We start from the raw sequence: 19,890 nt of genomic DNA, 5'->3' as shown, positions 1-19,890 counted from the left end.
TTTGGATTGTAAAGGAGGTAATCTCTTAACCTCAGTTTTAGAGAAACATGAACATCTTGAATGCGTAATTTTGCTAAAGTAACATGATTTTTTTTATGCATTTAATGTCTTAAATCTGATTTACCTATATTCAAAGTGCATTGACTGCCTTTGTGTATGAGATGTTTTATAATGGAGATGTAAATAGATTTTTCTATTTGTTTATCCGAACGAAAATGAAAAACTGAATACTTTTATGCCACGTAATGATAGTAACCTGCATTCACTTTTTAACACTTTTCTGAAACACATTTTCCCATTTCTTTAATATTTAATAGTCCTGATGAAAAGTACATTTACAGATTTACAATTCTTTGCATTTCTGACAGAAAAGGCTTAAAAACTGTAAGCTTAAAGATGATCATAAAATGTTTTTGTTTTCAGTTGGCAGGCTTGTCGCCAATATTTGAGTAAAAGTGAGGGGATGGTGAGATCAGTGTCTTGCTCAAGGGCCTGGTCAGTATGGTGGCTGTGAGAGGGCAAAGCATTATTTTCACCACCCACATTTTTCTATTGACTCAGAGATTTTCTTTATTTTCTTTAAAGCCCAAGGCTTCGGTCACTTGGATGAGCAACAGGGTCTCAATGCTGATTGGTCTGTCTGAATAAACATTCTGAGAAGGCTTTTCTGAGAACATTTAGGAGGCATCTGTAATGGTTAGTCACGATGCAACCTAAATGTTGCAACCTTTCAATAAAACCTGTTCCTGCTTTGGACGTTTCTATTTTGTTTCATTTCATTTCCTCTCTTAACTCATTTTCTTTACAGTTTTAAAGCCTTTTCTTTCATTTGTAAAAATAACTTAAATCCTACAAACTGAAATACCATTAGGTAATCCTGGTGTTTGTGTGAAACCCTGCAAGCATTCAATTGCAGCTACATAAACCAATTAAAGCTCCTTTCTGAGATGCTTAAAGAAAAAAAAAAATACTGCAAAATGGCTGTATGTAGATAAAAGAAGAGGCAAACCGAGAGGAGCTGATGCTTACAGGTACCTGACTGGAGAGGCTGAAGTTGGTGGCGGGGCTGCGCTTCTTGCTGGCGGCTGTGCCCACACTGCTGTTGGCGCTGCTGGCTGAGTTCTTCCGTTTCCTCCTCTTCGTCGTTGTCTGTCGGGCAGGCTCAGCTTTGGCGCGACCAGCAAAGAGAAACAGAGGCCATGCCAAGAACATAATGCATACAGACGGAGACAAGGTGTAGGAGTGTGTGCAGCGTGTACAATGTGTAGGTGAGATCATGCAAACTTGTTCGGAGTGCTAGTACACTGCAAAGCATGCAGACAGACACCCCACAGACATACTACACAGATAAGACACTCTATTAAACAAGGATGCATGCTCTGTTATCTATGGAGGTGAAACCACACAAGCGTTAACATCTCCTAAAACATGCAGTTATAAGAAAGAACCCCTGTGTTATTAGCACAAATGCTCAACTATAGACCTTGATGTTCAATTTGATTCAAATTCTAAAGCAGGAGCAAAACAAGAGCAAGAAACATAAGTAGAATCACTGCTCAACTCCTATTATTTTTATTGTTCATTGCCAATTATTAATAATAATAATAGTTTAACTTTAATGATTTCACATTGGAAAAATTTACCTCTGCATTTAACCCATTCCCTTTGGGGAGTAGTGGGCTGCCATCGTGGGGCAACCAGGGGTTAAGGGTCTTTGCTCAGAGAGCAAAAGTGGTGGTCTGTGGAAGAAGGTTTCGAACTCACAACCTCAGGATTCTAAGCCCTAACCACTAGGCCACCACTCCCCCTAAACAGCTTTAACTACAAGTTATACACAAATCATCACAAACATTCAACACTTCATTTGTCAACAGGCAGTTGAGCAGCTGTGATAACCTCACACATAAAAATGTATTTCAGACCATTCAAGCGAGCAACAAACATAACGCTGCTTTCGGACAGCTCCCATTGTTAGAGAGAAGATACCTTTTTTGTGATTTGTGGGAAATATTTCCGTTTTGAAGTTCTGTGGGTGTCCAGCTGAAACCGGAGCAAAAATCTGTTTTGTTTTTCTCAGTTTGTTAAACAGAGAGGAGGATATCGGATGTGACAACAGAGGATTGTTAAACAGATGCTAATAACATTACTGGGTAACTCAGCACACATTAAGTAGAATGTGCAATTACATTACAAGTAAAATAATTAGTATTTCAAAGTTACACAGGTAAATAGTTCAGGCTTTATCCCTCACTCGTTCACTTGCTTTTGATAAAGAACATAGTGCATAATTTATGAATACAAGGTTTTGCAAATTCTCCCGACATGTTAGAAAGCATTATTCCTTTTAATCTCAAGAGAAGACAGAAAAATCCTGCCGCAATCTTCAAACAGATGTCTGAAAAGTGGAATACATTTATTGAGGTTCCTTCTAATCACGCCAAGGGAGATGCTCTCATATTCAGTTATAACAATCAGAGACTTACAATACAAACAAAAGTAGCTCCACAAATCAGAGCCTAAACAAAAAAGGGAATTCTTATCTGTATCTTATCTTGTTTTATTCAAAAATTGGACAAACGTGTTTGTTAAAAAAAAAAAAACAAGTAAAAATGCGCTCCTATTGTGGGAGACAATCATTTGTTTTATCCCACTGGTTTCCTCCGATGCTGAGTCTGTGACGCACAAAAGTTGCTTCCATTTCCACTAAAAGGACTTATCAGAGCATAAATGCGCCTGTGGCTTCCTTCCTGCTGAAATCCCAACCTGTTTCCGAGCCGGAGAAGAATCACAGGAAAAGTGGAACAAAACCCCACCAATAAGGAAAACCCTCATTTCAGCTAAACCGAAAAGATGATGTTACAGATGTGTCAACGTGCGAATAAATAAAGTGAAATAACCTCTTTTTAGAGGGTCAGCAGTGTCAGGAGTAATTTTAAAATTAAAAAATAAAATTTGTTTGTTTTTACCTTATAAATAAAACTGCATGCATAGAGGTTTGCAGATCTGCTTTGGCTCTTTTCCCATAAGCACAAATAACTATCAGTATAGCCAGGAGTCTTTATTATATTCATAAAATACTTTCTTTTTTTTTCATCTCTGACTGTTTTTTTTCTCTTCTTTGAAGAATGTCGTCGACACTGGGGAGCCGCTGTCCAGGGAGCTGGATCTGCGAGTTTGATTACACCCGGCACTCTTAATTAAAGATACACAGGTCTGAGTCAAAGGCTTTTTGACTGGTGTTGGTTTTTAAAGACATCTCGTCACGCCTCGCTAAGCATTGCTGTAATTTGCAGCCACTCCAATGTGTCCAAAAAAAAAAAAAGAAAGAAAGAAAGAAAAAGGCCTCGGCTTACTCCCTCTTCGGCTTAAGACCGCACAGCCAATTTAAGCTCGGTACTTTTCAGAAACCAGCCTGCAAACATCAATCAAGGGCGCCTGAGAGGCCCGTTAAAGATTGGCAGGGTTGAGATTCAAGAGGCAACCCTGAATTCTGATGATTTCATATACCTGACAGGCAAATAAAAAAAATGTATTTCTAGGATTAAGATGGCAAATTTGGAAACATAAATGATGCAATAATACGTACTCTGAGTGAAAATATTCCTGTACAGTGATGGATGGAGTGAAATTAAAAGCTGTTTAAATGGAAGAATAAACTCAAAACTCAGTAGAGGGAGCAATTACCTCTCACCATTTTTTATAAGGAACCAGCTTTTTATAATGTTGGTTACTTCAGCCCTATTAGGGCTCATTTTTATTTATTAAATTCTAAGGAAAAAGAAAAACTGACTGAAGAGTTTTGCTGAGGGAACCATGTCTATGGTTTTATTGAAAGAACACACCATAAATTAGGTAGTTACCTGGTGGCGCTACCATTCTCTGCCATTTCTGGAATAAGCATGTCTTGAGACAGTCGCGGGGACTGAGGTTGTAGGTCTTGTGCCTCGACATGAGCTCCTGCATGGGCTCCAAGATGACGCACAACTGCAGACACAACGAGAGAAAGCAAACATCAGTGAAAGGAGATTTACTGATGAGAGAACAGCACCTGTCCCTTACTGCTGATGCTGCTTCTTTCATGGTAAACCAAAACCAGAAAAGGATGAGTTTTTTGCTAAATAATCACTCATTTAATCACTGAGGTCTAAGTAAAAAGTAATATATCTATCAACTATATCAAAGGGCTTCTTGGAGAACTTGGAGAATTCCAATAGCTAAATTCTCACATTTTGACACTTTATCCACAAACTTAATTACATTTTTCAACAGAGTGTCCACGGAATTAAACAGATCTATCAATTTGCTTTTTTTTTTATTAATAAAACTCCAAAAAGTCTGCAGTACTTATATGTTCGTCCCTCCTGAAACATTACATCAGGCTGCTGAAGCACCTTTTTCTACAAATATATATTTTGGGAAATGCTCAATGTGCCTCTGGAAAAGCAAAAAAAATAAATATACTGTAGCCCATGCTTTTTTTGGTAATTATCTAAAGCTCCATCATTCTGAATGGAGTGCTTAAATTTAAAGCTTTACCGCAGATTCTCACCTGTAAATACTTTGACTGGGACACTTTGTATTTAAGCTTATATCTGAATCATTTGCCTGTAGCTTTGGCATCATTTTTGGTAAACATCCTACTGGATAATGGTGTCCACAGGGAGTGACAGCTGTGTTAGCTTTGCACAAATGTTGCATTTTGTAATTTAGGCCAAAAAGCCTTTTTTTTTTTTTTTAGATCACACCGTGGTGCTCTCATGTCTGGGATAGCCTCTACATGCAAACTTTGGGTGAATCTACTTTTAGCTGTTTTTTTAACAATAGCCTTCTTCTCATCTGAGATGATAAATAGCTGATTAACATGTCAGCTTTCCTTGCTGGACCTCTATTCCCTGCTTGTGATAAAGCTGTTTGTTCTCTAATGTCGTCTTACAGGCCTGTAAGCTGGATTCATACTGATACAAGTAGACTTAACCAATTTGGTGCCCTCCTGAGAGAAAGGGGTTCTAAGTGGTTTTTATTTGGACTTCAGATTAAAAAGGGGCTTGTTAAATAGCAGAACGGAATAGAACATAATATATGCAAGATTTTTAAAACTCTGCATTCTTTCCTTTTGACTGTCCTCTCTTGGTTTACTTTATATTGGTCTATCACACAAAATAATTCACATTTTGTTGTTGGTATGTAAGTAAATTTAAAAAGATTTATGGCATAAGGGTACTTTTGTAAACCTTTAAACCCCCTACCCCCTGAAATGAAGAAAAGATAGTTCATGAACTCCCTGCGATTGTGCCTTTTAAGAACCCAAAATGCATTATTCATACTTTCTTTTTTATTATCAATCAGAGGAAATTCTTATTGATAATCATTGACCCTGTTTCAATTAGGTATAAATGTAACACAGATTTATTTCTGTCACTCATAAAAATGGGAAAGACTTCAAAATATACAACTTTAGCAATGAGTTCATTAAAACTAGAATGTTGAGTTAGTTTAAAGAAAACAAAACAAAACACCTCTACAGTTTACTGTTGGAGAACTGCACAAAGTCTCAAAAGCAAATATGTTAAAGCTTTTGTACATCTTTAGCAACAGTGCCAAATATTTTGTAGGTCACACTTCATTCACGTTCTCATATATTATATATTCCCTCTTTAGGAGAGTAACCACAGAGAACAGTCTGTCCCTTCCATGTTGGGTCTCATAACTTCCTTATATTGAAAGACCACAAGTAAAATATTCATTTTGGAAAAAAAAACTAAATCTCTAGCGACCTGCTTTGAGAGGAATCAGGGGTCAGTATGTCATCTTAAATACATCAGGATCCTCTTAACTACAGAACATCTGGAGGATATTAGAAGCAGGTTATGCCGCACTGTTCAGCTGCAGGACCATCCAGATATGTTAGGGACAAGTTAGTTAAAAGCCTCAGCAACTTTTATCATGCTGCAGGTGAGCAGAGGTGTCAAGGAAATCAAATAACTTTAAAAGATGTTTTGCATTATTTTTAATTAACCAAAGAAAAAAGAAATTAGCCACCTGGTAAAACAGAAAAACATAGCATTATTTCTTCATCAGCTCCTTTCTTCTTCCTTTCCTCAACTAGAGGAAAAGCAGCACGATCATTTGTAGAAAACAACTTTGGACAAACCAACATTTATGCTCCATATTATCTGGAAGTAGCTGCAAAATGTTTTTAGGGAGGGGGAACTTTGTGGGCGGATGTGCTCACCAAACTTTTGACTTCATCTCTTTGCTTCAAATCTGTATCCTATTAACTGGAAATGTTGGTTTCTCATAGCTCTGCCGACTCTTTCCATTACAGTAGCTATTACCACTAGTGTCTAAGCTCTCCTGCAGTGTCTGTATTCCATTAGGAGAATCTAAACAGCTAAAAAATGACTCATAAAAGCAAATTTGTCAAGATCAAGGAGTTGTTGGTTTGCTGTGCTTTTTATTACATATATTAGAAAAAGTTGTGGCCTGAACCATCCATATCAAGGTTTGTTTTCCATTTAAATTCCATTTTTCTTTCCAGGCTAAGAATTTGGAGTTGCTTTTCCTTCCTTTAATTGCATAACGATTAAAGAAATCATGATGAATTGGTGGAATTATTTAGAAAATGCATTAAAAGAAGAATAACAGTTTTTTTCCCCCCCTTAGGTGTCAAAGGTTAGGGCAGACCTGATACTCCATTATTGGCTATACTAAAGCCAAAGGTCGGTCACCAGAAAATAGCCTCATTACCTGCAGTCTTTAACCTAGCTCCAAGGACTTCCAGCAGACCCCTGTTAGCTGAGATTTGAGAGTGAAACTGTTCTGCCAGATATTGAGGTGTCAGCCCATTACAAGCTGGCAAGAGGTGAAATATGATAATGTTTTTGCTGTCTCAATGAGAAAACAAGCTGCTACACTTTGCACTAGCTGTAGACTATATCTTATTGACTGATCCACAGTGTAATTGGTTAGAGAAATCTAGCTATGTAGTTATTGATGCCATGATTAACATCTAAAGATCTTTAAGAGGGAAATTAACCATGGTTTCCCTGTTTAGCAAAATAAAGGCACCATCAAACTTCACACCAAAGGTTTTGAGAGGCGAGTAGAACTAATGGTTGAAAAGAGACCAATGATTTATGCTGCCTTTACATGGTATGGTAAAGATGATCTTTTCCACTTGTGAATTGGAAATTATTTTGTCTTCCAGTGCTTCTGTTATGGATGCACAGATTAGCCTGTTCTGATACTTGGGGAAGACAGTTCTAGATTTCCTAAATCATCTGCTACAGGAAGAACAGGATGCATCAAATGCATCAACTAACTGTTAGTGAGAATTTGTTGAAATCAAACAATAACGGTATTTTCAAAAACACATAAAGGGTGATACATTTTTTTAAAAATATATGTCACAGCATTATGTAGGCTACAAACAACATGAGAGAACACTTAAGAATCTAGTACTCGCCATAGACAATAGTTTCTCTGCTCTACGCCATGTTGAACGGTCAAAGTTTACCTGTTCTCCGTAACTCGGATATCATTTTTTCCCCCAGTTTTCCAGTATAAATTACAAAACCAGTGGGTGTTCATGTGCAATTTAGATGTTAGTTTTTGTTATTTAACTTACTACCATACCACATGAAGGCGGGAATAGTCAGGTTCCTTGTGCTTTAAAATATGGTCAGATCAGTATAAAGATTGATTTATGCTTAACATGCCTAGATTCTGCGTTGAAAATGAAACACACGGACACTACCTGAGGCTTTTCAAACTTTATCAGAGCCTCTTCATGTCATGCAAAGGTGACAGTGATTTCTTTTTAAGAGTTAATCTGTTGATTGTGGTTATATTCATGGGCTAAATTGCAAGATGTCTCCAGATATATATATTTGGCGCTCATCCACCACGTTTTTTCAAAGTGGATGTGTCTGCGTAGCAGCGCTCTGTGAAAATTCTGTGGGCGCCACTTGAAAGGGTGTGAAAGCTTATAAGAACCATTTGGCCACTCTGACCTCATGGGCGCATCAACAAAAATCAAGCTGAAGTTAGTAATTTGATTTTATTCTGAAATTCTCCAGTAGCTTTTCCTGTTTGGTGTCTAATTTTCTGTTTTCAGGAGGCCTCAGTAACCACACCCGCATTGCACTGGGGAACAATCAGAGTGTAGACACTGATTTGAATTAAATCGGGGTTCCTTGCGATACCTGCACAGCAGTCAATGCAAGTTTGGTGTAAATTCTTGGATAGGAATGACAGTTTTTACAAAAAAAAAAAACTTACAAAGGAAAAAACACATAAGGGTCCATGTTTCTATTAGGATGAAAACAGTTTTAGAAAGAAAGAAAAAAAAAGGCTTGAAATACAAACATTTGTATATACTCGATTATCTTTTTCAATTCCTATCCAAAACCTGAAAATAACTCACATTCTTTACTTTTCCAGACTTATTGACCTGTGCAATGAAGTTTTCCAGCAGCTGTTAACTACTCTAATATGTCCACATATTTGCTGTCTCCTAATCAGGCTGTAATATAAGGTCAAAACTGCTGCAGTGACTGAAGGCGTGGGTTTACTAAGTTGCTCAAGGGCACTCTCATAGTCATTACTGAAAGAAAAGGAGACTGTTAATCATTCCTTGCATGTTCAAATGATCTCATCTGACCTTCAGCATCCCACCACTCCTACTTTTCTTATGTCAGTTCTAATCAACAAGTTATTCCCATCTTGAAAAGGTGAAATTTAGAAATCCGTTACAGGAGGTATGGATTGAGTACAGTCCACTCACAGCTAATGATAAAACAGGACTGGACGCATCTATGCAACATTAAGAATCTATGGAGAAGCGATAAATGTTCTCCAAGTTTTAAACCAGTCAATCTAACAGCAGCAAAGCCAAGTGCCTAAGCCAAATTACCCCACATGAACATAGCGATGTGTGTTGCTTTTTTTTTTTTTTCTGTGAACTGGGACGCTGGGTTGTGTTTGGATGCGACGCAGCTAGAGGTAAAGTGAGCATCCCTGTGGCAGACTAATCCAGTGTTCTCCTCTGATGGTTCCCTCCTGACACAGTAATATCCCTCCCCGGCTCAGCCAACAAGCCCTGGCTCTCTGCCTAAAAACAAGGGCTATTTTCAGGCTGAATAGTAGGAAGCTAGCAGCTCCAATACACGGAGAGAAGGCTTAGACACTACAAATGAAAAAAAAAAGATGTGTGTGTTTGAGTGGGGGAGAATGCAAGTTGTCGCCCCTTTAGCCAGGAAGCCGTCAGTCTCTCTTGGAAGGACTGATAAATGCTAGGAAAAACTTTTTCCAAAGGCATATTATTACTTGTTTAATTTGAGGAAAGGGAATATTTTAAACTGACAACCCCAGATAAGAATGACAGAAAACATAACTTACAAAGTGTGCGAGACGTTGACTATAAAGCAGCGGTTTCAAACCTGAAGAGTCAGACCTCAAGATGGATTTAATAAGATACGGAGAAGTGCTTAAAGATAAGTTATTTTGGATTATCTGTTTATTTAGTGGTGAAACTATTTAAATATTGATCCTCGACTGGTCAGAGTTCATTCTAGACTTCAAATGCAGTGTTTTAGAATCCTGCATGGCTACAGAATGAAGTAAAAAAAAAAAATGCTCATCAATACTCCAAACTGTGCTAAAGTTTATTCTAAGAAATACTGCTTACAAATTGATTTGGTGGGATATTTCAGGTTTGAAAGAGTCACACTATGACAGTTTACGCTGATCTTAACCTCTAAACACATTTTTTGCACTCAAGCCATAAAAATCATTTTATTTCTTAAGTGCTGACCTTGTGAATCACCAAATTACTGGAGAAGCAGAAAGGAAGCCTTTAGTTTGTAATTAAAGATGCTTAAATTAGGATTAGCAGCGTTTTTCCCTTTCAGCCATGCAGGAGTTGTCCTCTGTATGGAAAATCTTTGTTAAGAGAAAAACAAAACAAAAAAATAACATCCTGCTCCCTCGCTCCTTCTCTGTGTGTTTTTCTTCACCCGGCTATAATAAGCTGCGAAGGTGCCGTATACTGATTCGCGCCATTTCACAATTATGAGTCTCAACAGGGAGCGTTCATTAATGTTATGCTAATTTTCTGTATCCAATTAATTCTTTCCTCTCCCCGTTTCTGTCCTCTTGTTCCCCCATTTGAAAATTGAACCTGTCAGTCAACTGTGGTGTTGAAAAACACAAACAAAACCCACTGAAATCATCACTAATACCATCAGCCAGCTTATTATCTCATGATAATACATGTTAAAATGCTGAGAAAAATATGTTTATTTATAAACTTTATCATTATTTTCCTTACATGTACCCATTCAATTAAAACAATAAAGATTGAAAACCTTTTAGCTTTAAATTTCAATAGAAGAAGCTAAGCAAGTGCATATTTCAGCTACCGATACAGATAATCAGAGAGTAAAAAATTAACCATTGTGCTTTAAAATCAGCAAATGTAAGAATTCTCAGCAGAACATTTCAAATTATTTGTAGAGCATGTTATATTTTTTTGACAAAGAGAACATTGCAAATGACGCAGCATGAATATTCTGCACAATAAAATGACAATATGAAGTCTAGACATGGTACTTCATTAGAAATTATGAGTCACTTTGTTTTTCTAAGTATAAAAACAGACAAGAATATCTCCTTTTCATGCAGAAAGAGTAACAGAATTGCACAAACCAAAAGCGGGATTTATCCCCCCTTACCCCCTAAACATACACAATATACACACTCAAGGTACTTACCCTGAGGTAGTTGAGGGTGAAGTTGGTCAAACCCATGCGTGTGATGTTTTTGGACAGTTGTTCCAGCACCTGAGGGTCTTGTGCCTAAAGTCAGCAGCAGAGACATAAAAAAATTTGATTCTATGTATACTCAAGCCCATGTTACATCCACCTAGTAATAGTTGGATTAAATTTAAACTGACATAATCTGATTTCCTTTCTACTTTATATATTTGCAAATTTGAAAGCAAATGAGTAACAACATTCAAGTTTTCACAATTTTCTAAATGCATTTGGAGGTTTGTTTGTTTAGTTTTTTTTCTCCAATAGATTTGATATTGGTATATCGTGCCTGAGCTGAGAGAGTATTAAATAAATAATGACAAGCTATAGAAAGATGTAGCCTAAAAACAAAAAGAAATAAATAATTTCTGGGTTATACTGTTTGTATTTCACTTTCTAAAACACACCCAGTATGGCAAGATGTTTTATCTGCATTTTGCAAAAACAGTAAATGCTGGAATATGTTTAAGAAATGCATAGAATGAACTTTTGCAGTTAAGCTTTTGAAACAGGAATACTTCTAAAAAGTTTTTTTTTTTTTTTTTACTCATGCTGGCAATTATGAGGATAAATCTGAAGATTTTTCTTTTTCTATTTTGTTTGCTCCACAGATAAACATTCACATCATAAAAAAGCTGGAGGTATTGACATACCAAAAAATAAGCCCAGACTGAGCTGAAGGAGCGAGCACACTTGGATTCAGTGCCTCATGAAAAATGCATAATTCTATCTCTAGTCGCATCTCTGTGTGGGGAAAGTCAAGAGGGAAGCGGGGGAGTCCTTTTGTACCCCCGGCAGACCAGCATGAGTGATGGCAGGATTGAACTATTGTGCATTATTTGACAGCTGGCAGGATCACAGTCTGAATTACTTTGCTCATCAAGCAGAATTAGGATGAATGTTCTGTAAACATATTTTTCTTGGCATCATCGGTACAGCGACGCATCAGCAACTTGAGGAAATACCGACTTGTGGAGTAGAGGAGACACCACAACAAAGAACAGAGTACTAACCAGAATATATATAGGGTCAAACACAAAAATTAAAAACATGAAAAAAACAGATTTTATCTGCATTAAATCTAGAAGAATTTGACCTTTTCATCATACTAGAAAAAGCAGCTGATTTGTTAAAAAAGTGATGATGTCATTACACAGCTATAGCATCCAAACTATGGCCACATATAACTCTTGCAAGTTGTTAAAGGTGGAACTAAAACCACTTTATTGTTATTGTATTTTTCTTTTGCCTCTGTTACAATCAAAAATGTTTTAATGACATTTAATTTTAAATTAAACTTTTTCAGCAACCAATATAACTTGAAAACAATCTGTTGAAAAAAAGAACACAGAGTCCTAAATACTCACTGTTGCAAGCAAAAATATCTTCATTAATAATTGTTTAAGTATCTCAATAGGTTATCCAATAGTTAGACAAAAATAGAAAATCTATTTTTGTCCCACAATTGGGGAATTATTGGACAATATTGTGGGAAATTATACATTACATTTTAGTAAAATCAAAGTAATTGTAGTCCTGAAAGTTGACTTTCTAAAGGCAATCCCAGGTAGCTGTTACAGAAGTTGCCAGGTTTTACATGCAACAGACTGATTAACAGTATTTATAAATGCAAAAGTTGGTGCAAAGTTTTTGCTTTGCTGCTTCATGTAGCCAGTCTGATCAGTTCTTAACAAAATACAAATATTTTTGGAGCTAAATTTTGAATGAGGAAAACATAAAAAAAGAAAGAAAAAAAGAGTTCTAGAGCCCACATTTAAAAAATGTGGGCCCTTCCAAAACTGCTGGTATTGCACAAGAACTTGCAATTTCAAGTTTACCGTTTGCACTCCCATGTGTCTGTATCTGCTTTAATTCGCCGTGGCAGCGATCAAAAGCATCTACTTATACTCAAACACAAATCACAAAAGGCCAAGACCCACAACAGCCCACAATATCACACTCTTCAGGAATTAGCAAAAATACCCAGAGGGGCCAATTTATCGGTGAGTGAAATTCTTATGAAGTTTCAGGCAAAAAGCAAGACTGGCTCTGTTACCTTTAAAGCCATGTACAAAAAATAGGAAAAAAAAAAAACGTTTGTCCCAAAGTACATTGAAAAACGTGTGTGTGCAAAAAATGTTACACTGGAATGGAAACCTAAAACCCTGTAATTAGTCAGAATTATATAAATAAATATATATACAAAAATTAGATGACTGAATGCTGGAGTAAAGTATTGAGTTTACATAGCAAGAGAATAACTTTGTCTGTATGTCTTAACAAGAATGAATATCTGCATCTACAGTTAACAGTTATGAGCTCAGTTTTTGACATATAATAAAGACACAATATGCTAGCATTGGCCTTTTCTTCTCAGCTAAGGGCTCTGCATTAAAACATTGTCAGCAGGAGATTGTGATGTCAAATCAGATATGCTGTGAGAAATACTTGTTTGATCCCATAGTGAACAACTTTACATAGAAATTTATGGTCTAGAATATGTAAAATAGGAATATTTTAACAGACATGAAATCTACATAAATGTCTAAAAAATTTGTATAAAGATTATAATCAGATCATAATATATATATATATACAGTATATAAAATCTTATTGTCATATCAAATATCCCCACTGCCTTTGGTGAGACCAAAAAGCTTTCTCAGATCAGAAAAAAAAAAAGCATGCCTACACAATGCTAAAATGGCATCAAGCTTGGTGAGAAGTAGAAAAATGAACAACACCACGGTTATTGGTGAATAGAAGAAGCACAAGATAATAGTGTTAGCCTCTCTTTGAAGCTCCATACAAGAATTCACCCTGGGACCTAGGATGACAGTCAACAAGTGAACGACTGCTAACACATGTTGCCATGATGGCTCTCTGAGGTTACCCTGAACAGGTTGGCAGTCCCCTACAGGGAGACAAAGAGACATACAATGCATGAACACGAAAGCTAAGGGAATTTTAAAGTTACTAATTAACCTAACAATCTGGAGTACCTGGAGAGAACCCACTGTTAAGAGGGAGAATGCACAAATTCCATTTAGAAAGTCCCTGGTCGGCATCTAGAACTTCTTCTGCTGACTTTTGTTTCCAGCTGTGCCACCATGCAGCATTTAAAGGTGTATTTCACCTTTTTTTCTGACACATAATTCTGTGAAAATATATCTTGTGTTTTATTAGGCCAAGATTTGAGAATACAACTATAGATTCAACAGCCTGGCTTAAGGAAGGAGCCACAAAAACAATTAAAGGTGTAGTGGAGGATTTTTGCGAATTTTTGAAAAGAAGCTCCTTCTCCACTTAAAAAATGCGCATGCACAACCCTGTACTCGCTCCCGATAGGGAAGGCCTATTAAATGCATGCGAGAGCATGCACAAGCCCATTTCTCCTCGTGCACGCTCTGTTTAAAAGTTGCTGTTTGCATCGCTCATAAAAGCTTACTTTCCAAATTTGCAATTTTTCCACTTTGTCCAACTCATCGCGGGTAAGTGAAAATGGGGACGAACCATAAGACGTAGGACGGTCTTACGTAAACATATCACCAGAATAATCGACAATTAGGAGAACCACTTATTTTGATGATCCATCCGCAAAAAGAACAGCATCCACTTTACCTTTAAATCAACATTGTTTTTTATACTCCCTCCTTTAAAGCAAAATAAAAAGAAAATTGATATGAATCCAAATATAATTGTGTGATTTGTGTTTCACTTGCTAGATTTATTAGCTGTTCCAGCATTGAGTTAGATACATGACCAATTGAAATCTATGATCTTTGTTATCACCTTTTGTATTAAAACCAGGGCAAACTTTACCTAAATGCAAGCACGCACTAATGGCAACTGTGCCATGTTAAGTGATTTGGTAATGTTATCGGGATGGATTTCAGTTATAGCTTTGATCTGAAAATGATGTTGGTGCCTGCATCAATGAGATCAAAATGTAAAATATCATTGGTTTTAGTTAAATAGCTGCTAATGATTTCTAGAAAGATCATATAGCAAAGATCTGTTTTTAATTAACTGACTGTTGCACATTTATTTGCATGTGAGGATGATATTTTTATCACCTGCACAGTATGTTTGCTTTTATTACTTGAAATTTGCCCATGTTTTTTTATTCTTACTTTTTGCTCTTATTTCTTCCACCTTTGTGCAAATCCAAATGCTCTGATTAGCCTGTTTCGTTGCTGCTGGTACAACAGAATTTCTACCAAATGAGGGACAGTAAAGATTTCTTATTGTCTTCTATTGGCCCTTGAAACGCCTACAAAATACTCTTTTACGGTTTGAAGGCTAGTTTGACCATATGTATGGTTTCACTTTTTATATCTGGGGCATCATGTGGATTTCTCATTAAACTCTGATCTCAATGCAGTCGCAGTAATGCAGTCCGTGTAATGGAATTTAAAAAATATGTAACCTTTCGAATTACATTTTTGCAGACAGAGATCTTATTTTCCTCATCAGTCTGTTTTTTTTCTTTACCATGTATTGAACAAATTCTTTCATATTACTTAACTTTACCACTAAACCCTTTCAAAGGTGCCTAGTCATGTTATATGACATATTGAAATATATACCTCATTAGCTCAGCTTGGTTGATTACAAAGTCACATACATAATATGCCTGCATCTTCATAGCTCTGTGAGAACAAATGTCAATATTAAACAATGACAATGTGACACCAGGACTAAAGATCCCTGAAGTGAACACATAATTCCTTGTTCTAAAACTTTGCAATGAGCTAACTGGACATCACAGTTAAAGCCATGATCCATACTTGGATTGTACAAATTGTCAGCTTTATGGCTGGGTGACATGAGCAAAACAGGTATACTTACAGTATATCACAATAGAATTGTTATATTTCATTTAAAAGATCTAATTTTGATATTGATATTAACAGCAATGAAACCTCTCCAAAGCTGCTAAGAAAGTCCACAACAACTGAAAATTATTCTCTCAAGTTCATGAAACCTCGTCAACATAAGATTTTAGAAATGTAAAAAAAAAACAATTTATTGCAACTGCAAGAGATTAAATGCACATAAACAAAGGCGATGATTGCATCCTCCAATTTCTTAGTCCTTGTCTCTTTCACCGTTTCTCTGTCACTGACTCCTTTATTTTTTATGATTAACTTTTAAAGAAGACAAATGAACCAAGGCCTAAAATACTTTTTTCACAAATTATAGAAAGGCAAAACAACACAAAGGTAGCTCTAAAATACAAACTACAGGTCCCAAGTAAATTCTAGAACATCTAACTTTTGATGAACCACTGTTGATACTGTAGTCAACAGTCAATCCTGCCTTTTCCTTTCTCTCTCAGTTTTGTTTCTTAACGAAAGCTTGGTTTATTTTGCAATTCTCATTTTTAGTAAAAAAAAAAAAAAAACAGATTAAAGCTCTAATCTTTTCTTATCTATACGTAATCGTTTACAACACTGGTAACACTGAAACCAAACCTTTATCATGGGAAAGATCAGCTCCGTTAAAACAAAGCTAATCAATTCACACACACACCATAATATCGCTGGAGAGCTTGCTGTCAGTGGAGACGACCTCGAGTTCTACTCTTATATGTCCGCTTTTATTTAAAGCTCTTCTTTACTGAATGCTACATTATCAGCACCATGACTGGCTGTTGCTGATGAGAAAATGCTTTCTACTCAGCTATTGGAATAATGTTCCACATGCAACACATTTTTTTTCTGATCCATCAGTTGTTAAATATCAGGGATACATCTGGGGATGTGTTTTTTTTTTTTTTTGTCTACCAGGGAAAGGTAATTTTATCTTAGGAACACACTTTGTAGCTAAAAGTACCACATTGGATCTTAGCACAGCGCCGACTACAGCCATGCTGCTACAGTACGTCATCACTCAGCCAATAGTCTTTGGCTCTTTTGTTTGGTCTGATCTTAAACTGAAATGAGATGTTTTTTCATCATAGACTTCATAATCCTCTAACTTGTCTAAATTAAAGCTATTATAATATATCATATTGCTATTCTTTTATTCTGGAATTAGAGCTTTGAATGTCACTGTATATAGTGACAATGAAATTATTCTATTCTATTCTATTCTATTGCGTTCTATTCTATAAATAGCAGAGAGACGAAATTTATTCAAAGTGATCTTAAAGACTTTTTGTCAGTTAGCATGAATGTTAGTCTGCAGTCATTGCTGCTAAATGTGGCACAATCTATTATAGTATCTTTACAGTACATGTAAAATGCATATATATATATTTTTTTTTTCCATAAAGGATCAGGTTTGTTCTGATACTTATTCCTATTAAAATCGGCCTTTTGCATTAATTTATATTATTTTTAACTTAGTATACTGTAATATTTGTTTTGATTTGAAATATTATTAAGTAAAACCAGAAGAAATCTGTAGTGGGTCATATGCTTTTTATCATTACTGTTTTTCCACCTTCTGCTGTGCGTTAGTAGGGTGATACTTACATGCATGGCCAGGATGCTGCGCGGGATGAGCTCCCGATACTGCCTGATAGTAAAGTGCCATGTCTTGATCCTCATCAGATCATCAAAGGCGAACTCCAGTATTAACCTACCCTCTGTACAAACCTATAAAGAAAAAACAAAATAGAACAAAAATAAAGATCGCACTTTAATGACTGTAAGGCATATGTCAGATAATTCTAACAAAAAAAAAAAAACACACAAAAAAACAGTTATTGTTCAGGCATGGTTCTAATAAAAAAAAAAATTTACTGAAAAATTTTTGACTTGTTTCTAGAATTTGATGAAGAGCTTTTCAAGCTATTTTGATCCCAATATTTAATCTATCCTTGGGCCCCTAAAATGCAAAAATGAAATGTAATCTGCAGAGGGGTGTGTTTACACCAGAGACAAAAGAACTTCAGGTCAGAGAGAGTTGCCAATTAGGAGGAGACGAAGAGAGCTAGAGAGGGGGAAACGAAGAGAGGAAAAAAAAAAACATTATTTCGCCCCTTTAGCTGAATCCAGCTCTTGCAGGGGCTCTAGCGCTTCCCCGTATTTTGTTGCTGTGACAACCAGGCGAGAGTGAGAGAGAGAGAGAGAGGGAGGGAGTTGGAGAGGGAGAGTGGAGAGATAGACAGTGAGAGGGGGGAAAAATCAGCTGATTAGTTGGCATGGCAACAGCAAAGATGTAATCCCACCAGACACACTCTAATCAATGCCCCCAGCACAGATGGTCTCCTGAGGATCAACAAGAAAGAGGCTAGCGGCCATACTGAACACAAACCCCCCCCCTCCACCACCGCCGCCGCAAACCCTTCAACCCCCCACCTCCCACCCAACTACCTCTGTTACTCACATGCTAACACACTTAGTTACACAAAAAAAACAAGAAGAAGGAAAGATACAGAGCATCTAAACTGCTTTAAAATGTCTGCATGAAAAACAGCCGCTCTGGTGCGTGAAATAAAAAAAGAGATACCCTGCAATCTTCCAAAATTTTCCTCAATATATCCCCTTAAAAAAAAGAAAGACAAAAAAGTTTGCTAAAGAATTACATGTTTTATATGGGCACAAGAAGAACTAAACCAGTAAATATATCATCATATTTTTGTAGTGATGTGTAACATTGATTTTATTTATCTTGACTTAAAAAGTACAAAGAAGCATTGACTTAGAAAAATACTAAATTTTTTATTTTTTACTATTTTTCAAGGCTGCACTTAAAAAAAATAAAAATCTCCAAAGAGCTGTTCTAAACCAAATTTCTTTTTGTTTTACACCTGTGTAAACAAATTGACAAATAAATCTGTCTAAGTCTAAATTGAAGTATCTTCAGTGTAATTTCCTTCCCGATTACATACTTAATTTATTATATTTGTTTATTTTACTAATATGATCATTACTGATTTCCATCACTATACAGTACCTTTTCCCCCCACATACTAGATTATTACTGTACCTTCTTTGTGTTGTTGTGGAATATGTTTTAAAAGTAAATCCTTCTGTACTTAATAACATGATAATATTAAAAATGATAAACTTAGAAACAAGAAACGTCATTATAATTATTATTATTTAGTTTTCTGTTAAATACAGTTTTTTACTGCTGGAGAGTAACTCCTGTTTTAAACGAGCTACACGTGAATAAATTGACCTCATCAGTAACATATGTTTGGTAGAATTGCTTAAAGTTAAGTAAAATAAAAGAAAGAAATAGAATAGAAATACTCTAAAACTTAACTGTCATTTTGAAATGCTGAAAATCAGAAAAATTTTATCAGATTTGTGGCCTTAAAACTTACGTTAAACATGTCCTTATATTTTCTGATTACTATAAATAAAATAATAAAGGGTTTAAATTTGAATTTTTGTTTTAAATATATTTAAATGTTCACTGTAATCAAATAAGGATTCAGTAAAAGAAACCTAGAAAATGTTCATTTTGGTGTCATTTTCTTTTTGAACTGAAATATATCTTCTTAATTATGCAGTGAATATTTTTTGTACATTCCTGGCTACATATATTAATTTTCTTACATCGTTGCTGAAAGTTTGCTTTTTTCTCTGCATGGCATTCACCCAGGAGCAGTGAAATAACTTGAAATGTATTTACCAGTGAATCAGTGTCTTATGATGCTTTCCAGGTCTATTGCCTACAGTGAAACAACAATGCACTATTGATTCCTTCTGCCATAGTGCCTACTGTGTCCTTAGCATTGCCTTCTAATATTGCTCCTACCTCTCTGCAATCCTTCAGCTTTTCTGCAACTAAAAGATAAAATCGTAAATGGACTAAATCAGTACCAGATCAAAGAAAGGAAAAAAAAAGCTCTAATTGCCAAGTGCAATAAATGCACAGGGATTTGTCATTGCAGTACTGGTGCAAAGACAAAATTGCAGCCAAGGCTTCATTTCTTCCGTCGAGAAGATTCAATCATACAAGCTGGTTATTTCTCCACCATGAAAGTCAGTTAGTTACACCTCATATTTTCTTGCAACAGCTGTAACCATTATTTTTTAGCTAAACAGTGTTCCCTTATGAAAAACCAAAAGGAAGAAAATCTAGATGAATTAAAAAGTTTTCCATTAAATGC

At 36.0% G+C, this 19,890-nt stretch overlaps 1 protein-coding gene across 3 annotated transcripts in view; it reads right to left on the bottom strand.

The window, feature by feature from the left end:
• Positions 1–936: 936 nt before the first annotated feature.
• Positions 937–19,890, bottom strand: part of ldb2 (LIM domain binding 2) — a 96,859-nt gene continuing 77,905 nt past the window's right edge. The window contains exons 4-8 of one of the 3 annotated variants that reach the window (XM_015402090.1): positions 17,297–17,419; positions 10,773–10,856; positions 3,861–3,984; positions 1,987–2,040; positions 937–1,181 (exon numbers count right to left, since the gene is read on the bottom strand). In XM_015402090.1, the coding sequence (XP_015257576.1) occupies positions 952–1,181; positions 1,987–2,040; positions 3,861–3,984; positions 10,773–10,856; positions 17,297–17,419 (615 nt within the window). In that variant the 3' untranslated portion in view covers positions 937–951. The remainder of the gene's footprint in view (positions 1,182–1,986; positions 2,041–3,860; positions 3,985–10,772; positions 10,857–17,296; positions 17,420–19,890) is intronic. The other 2 variants (XM_015402092.1, XM_015402093.1) reach the window with 2 other exon arrangements.

The sequence above is a fragment of the Cyprinodon variegatus genome, unplaced genomic scaffold (genome assembly GCF_000732505.1).
Source record: "Cyprinodon variegatus isolate N-32 unplaced genomic scaffold, C_variegatus-1.0 Scaffold1298, whole genome shotgun sequence".
In the NCBI taxonomy this organism is placed as follows: Eukaryota; Metazoa; Chordata; class Actinopteri; order Cyprinodontiformes; family Cyprinodontidae; genus Cyprinodon; species Cyprinodon variegatus.
The sequence above is the reverse complement of the archived record's forward strand: the minus strand, read 5'-3'. Positions and strand labels throughout refer to the sequence as shown.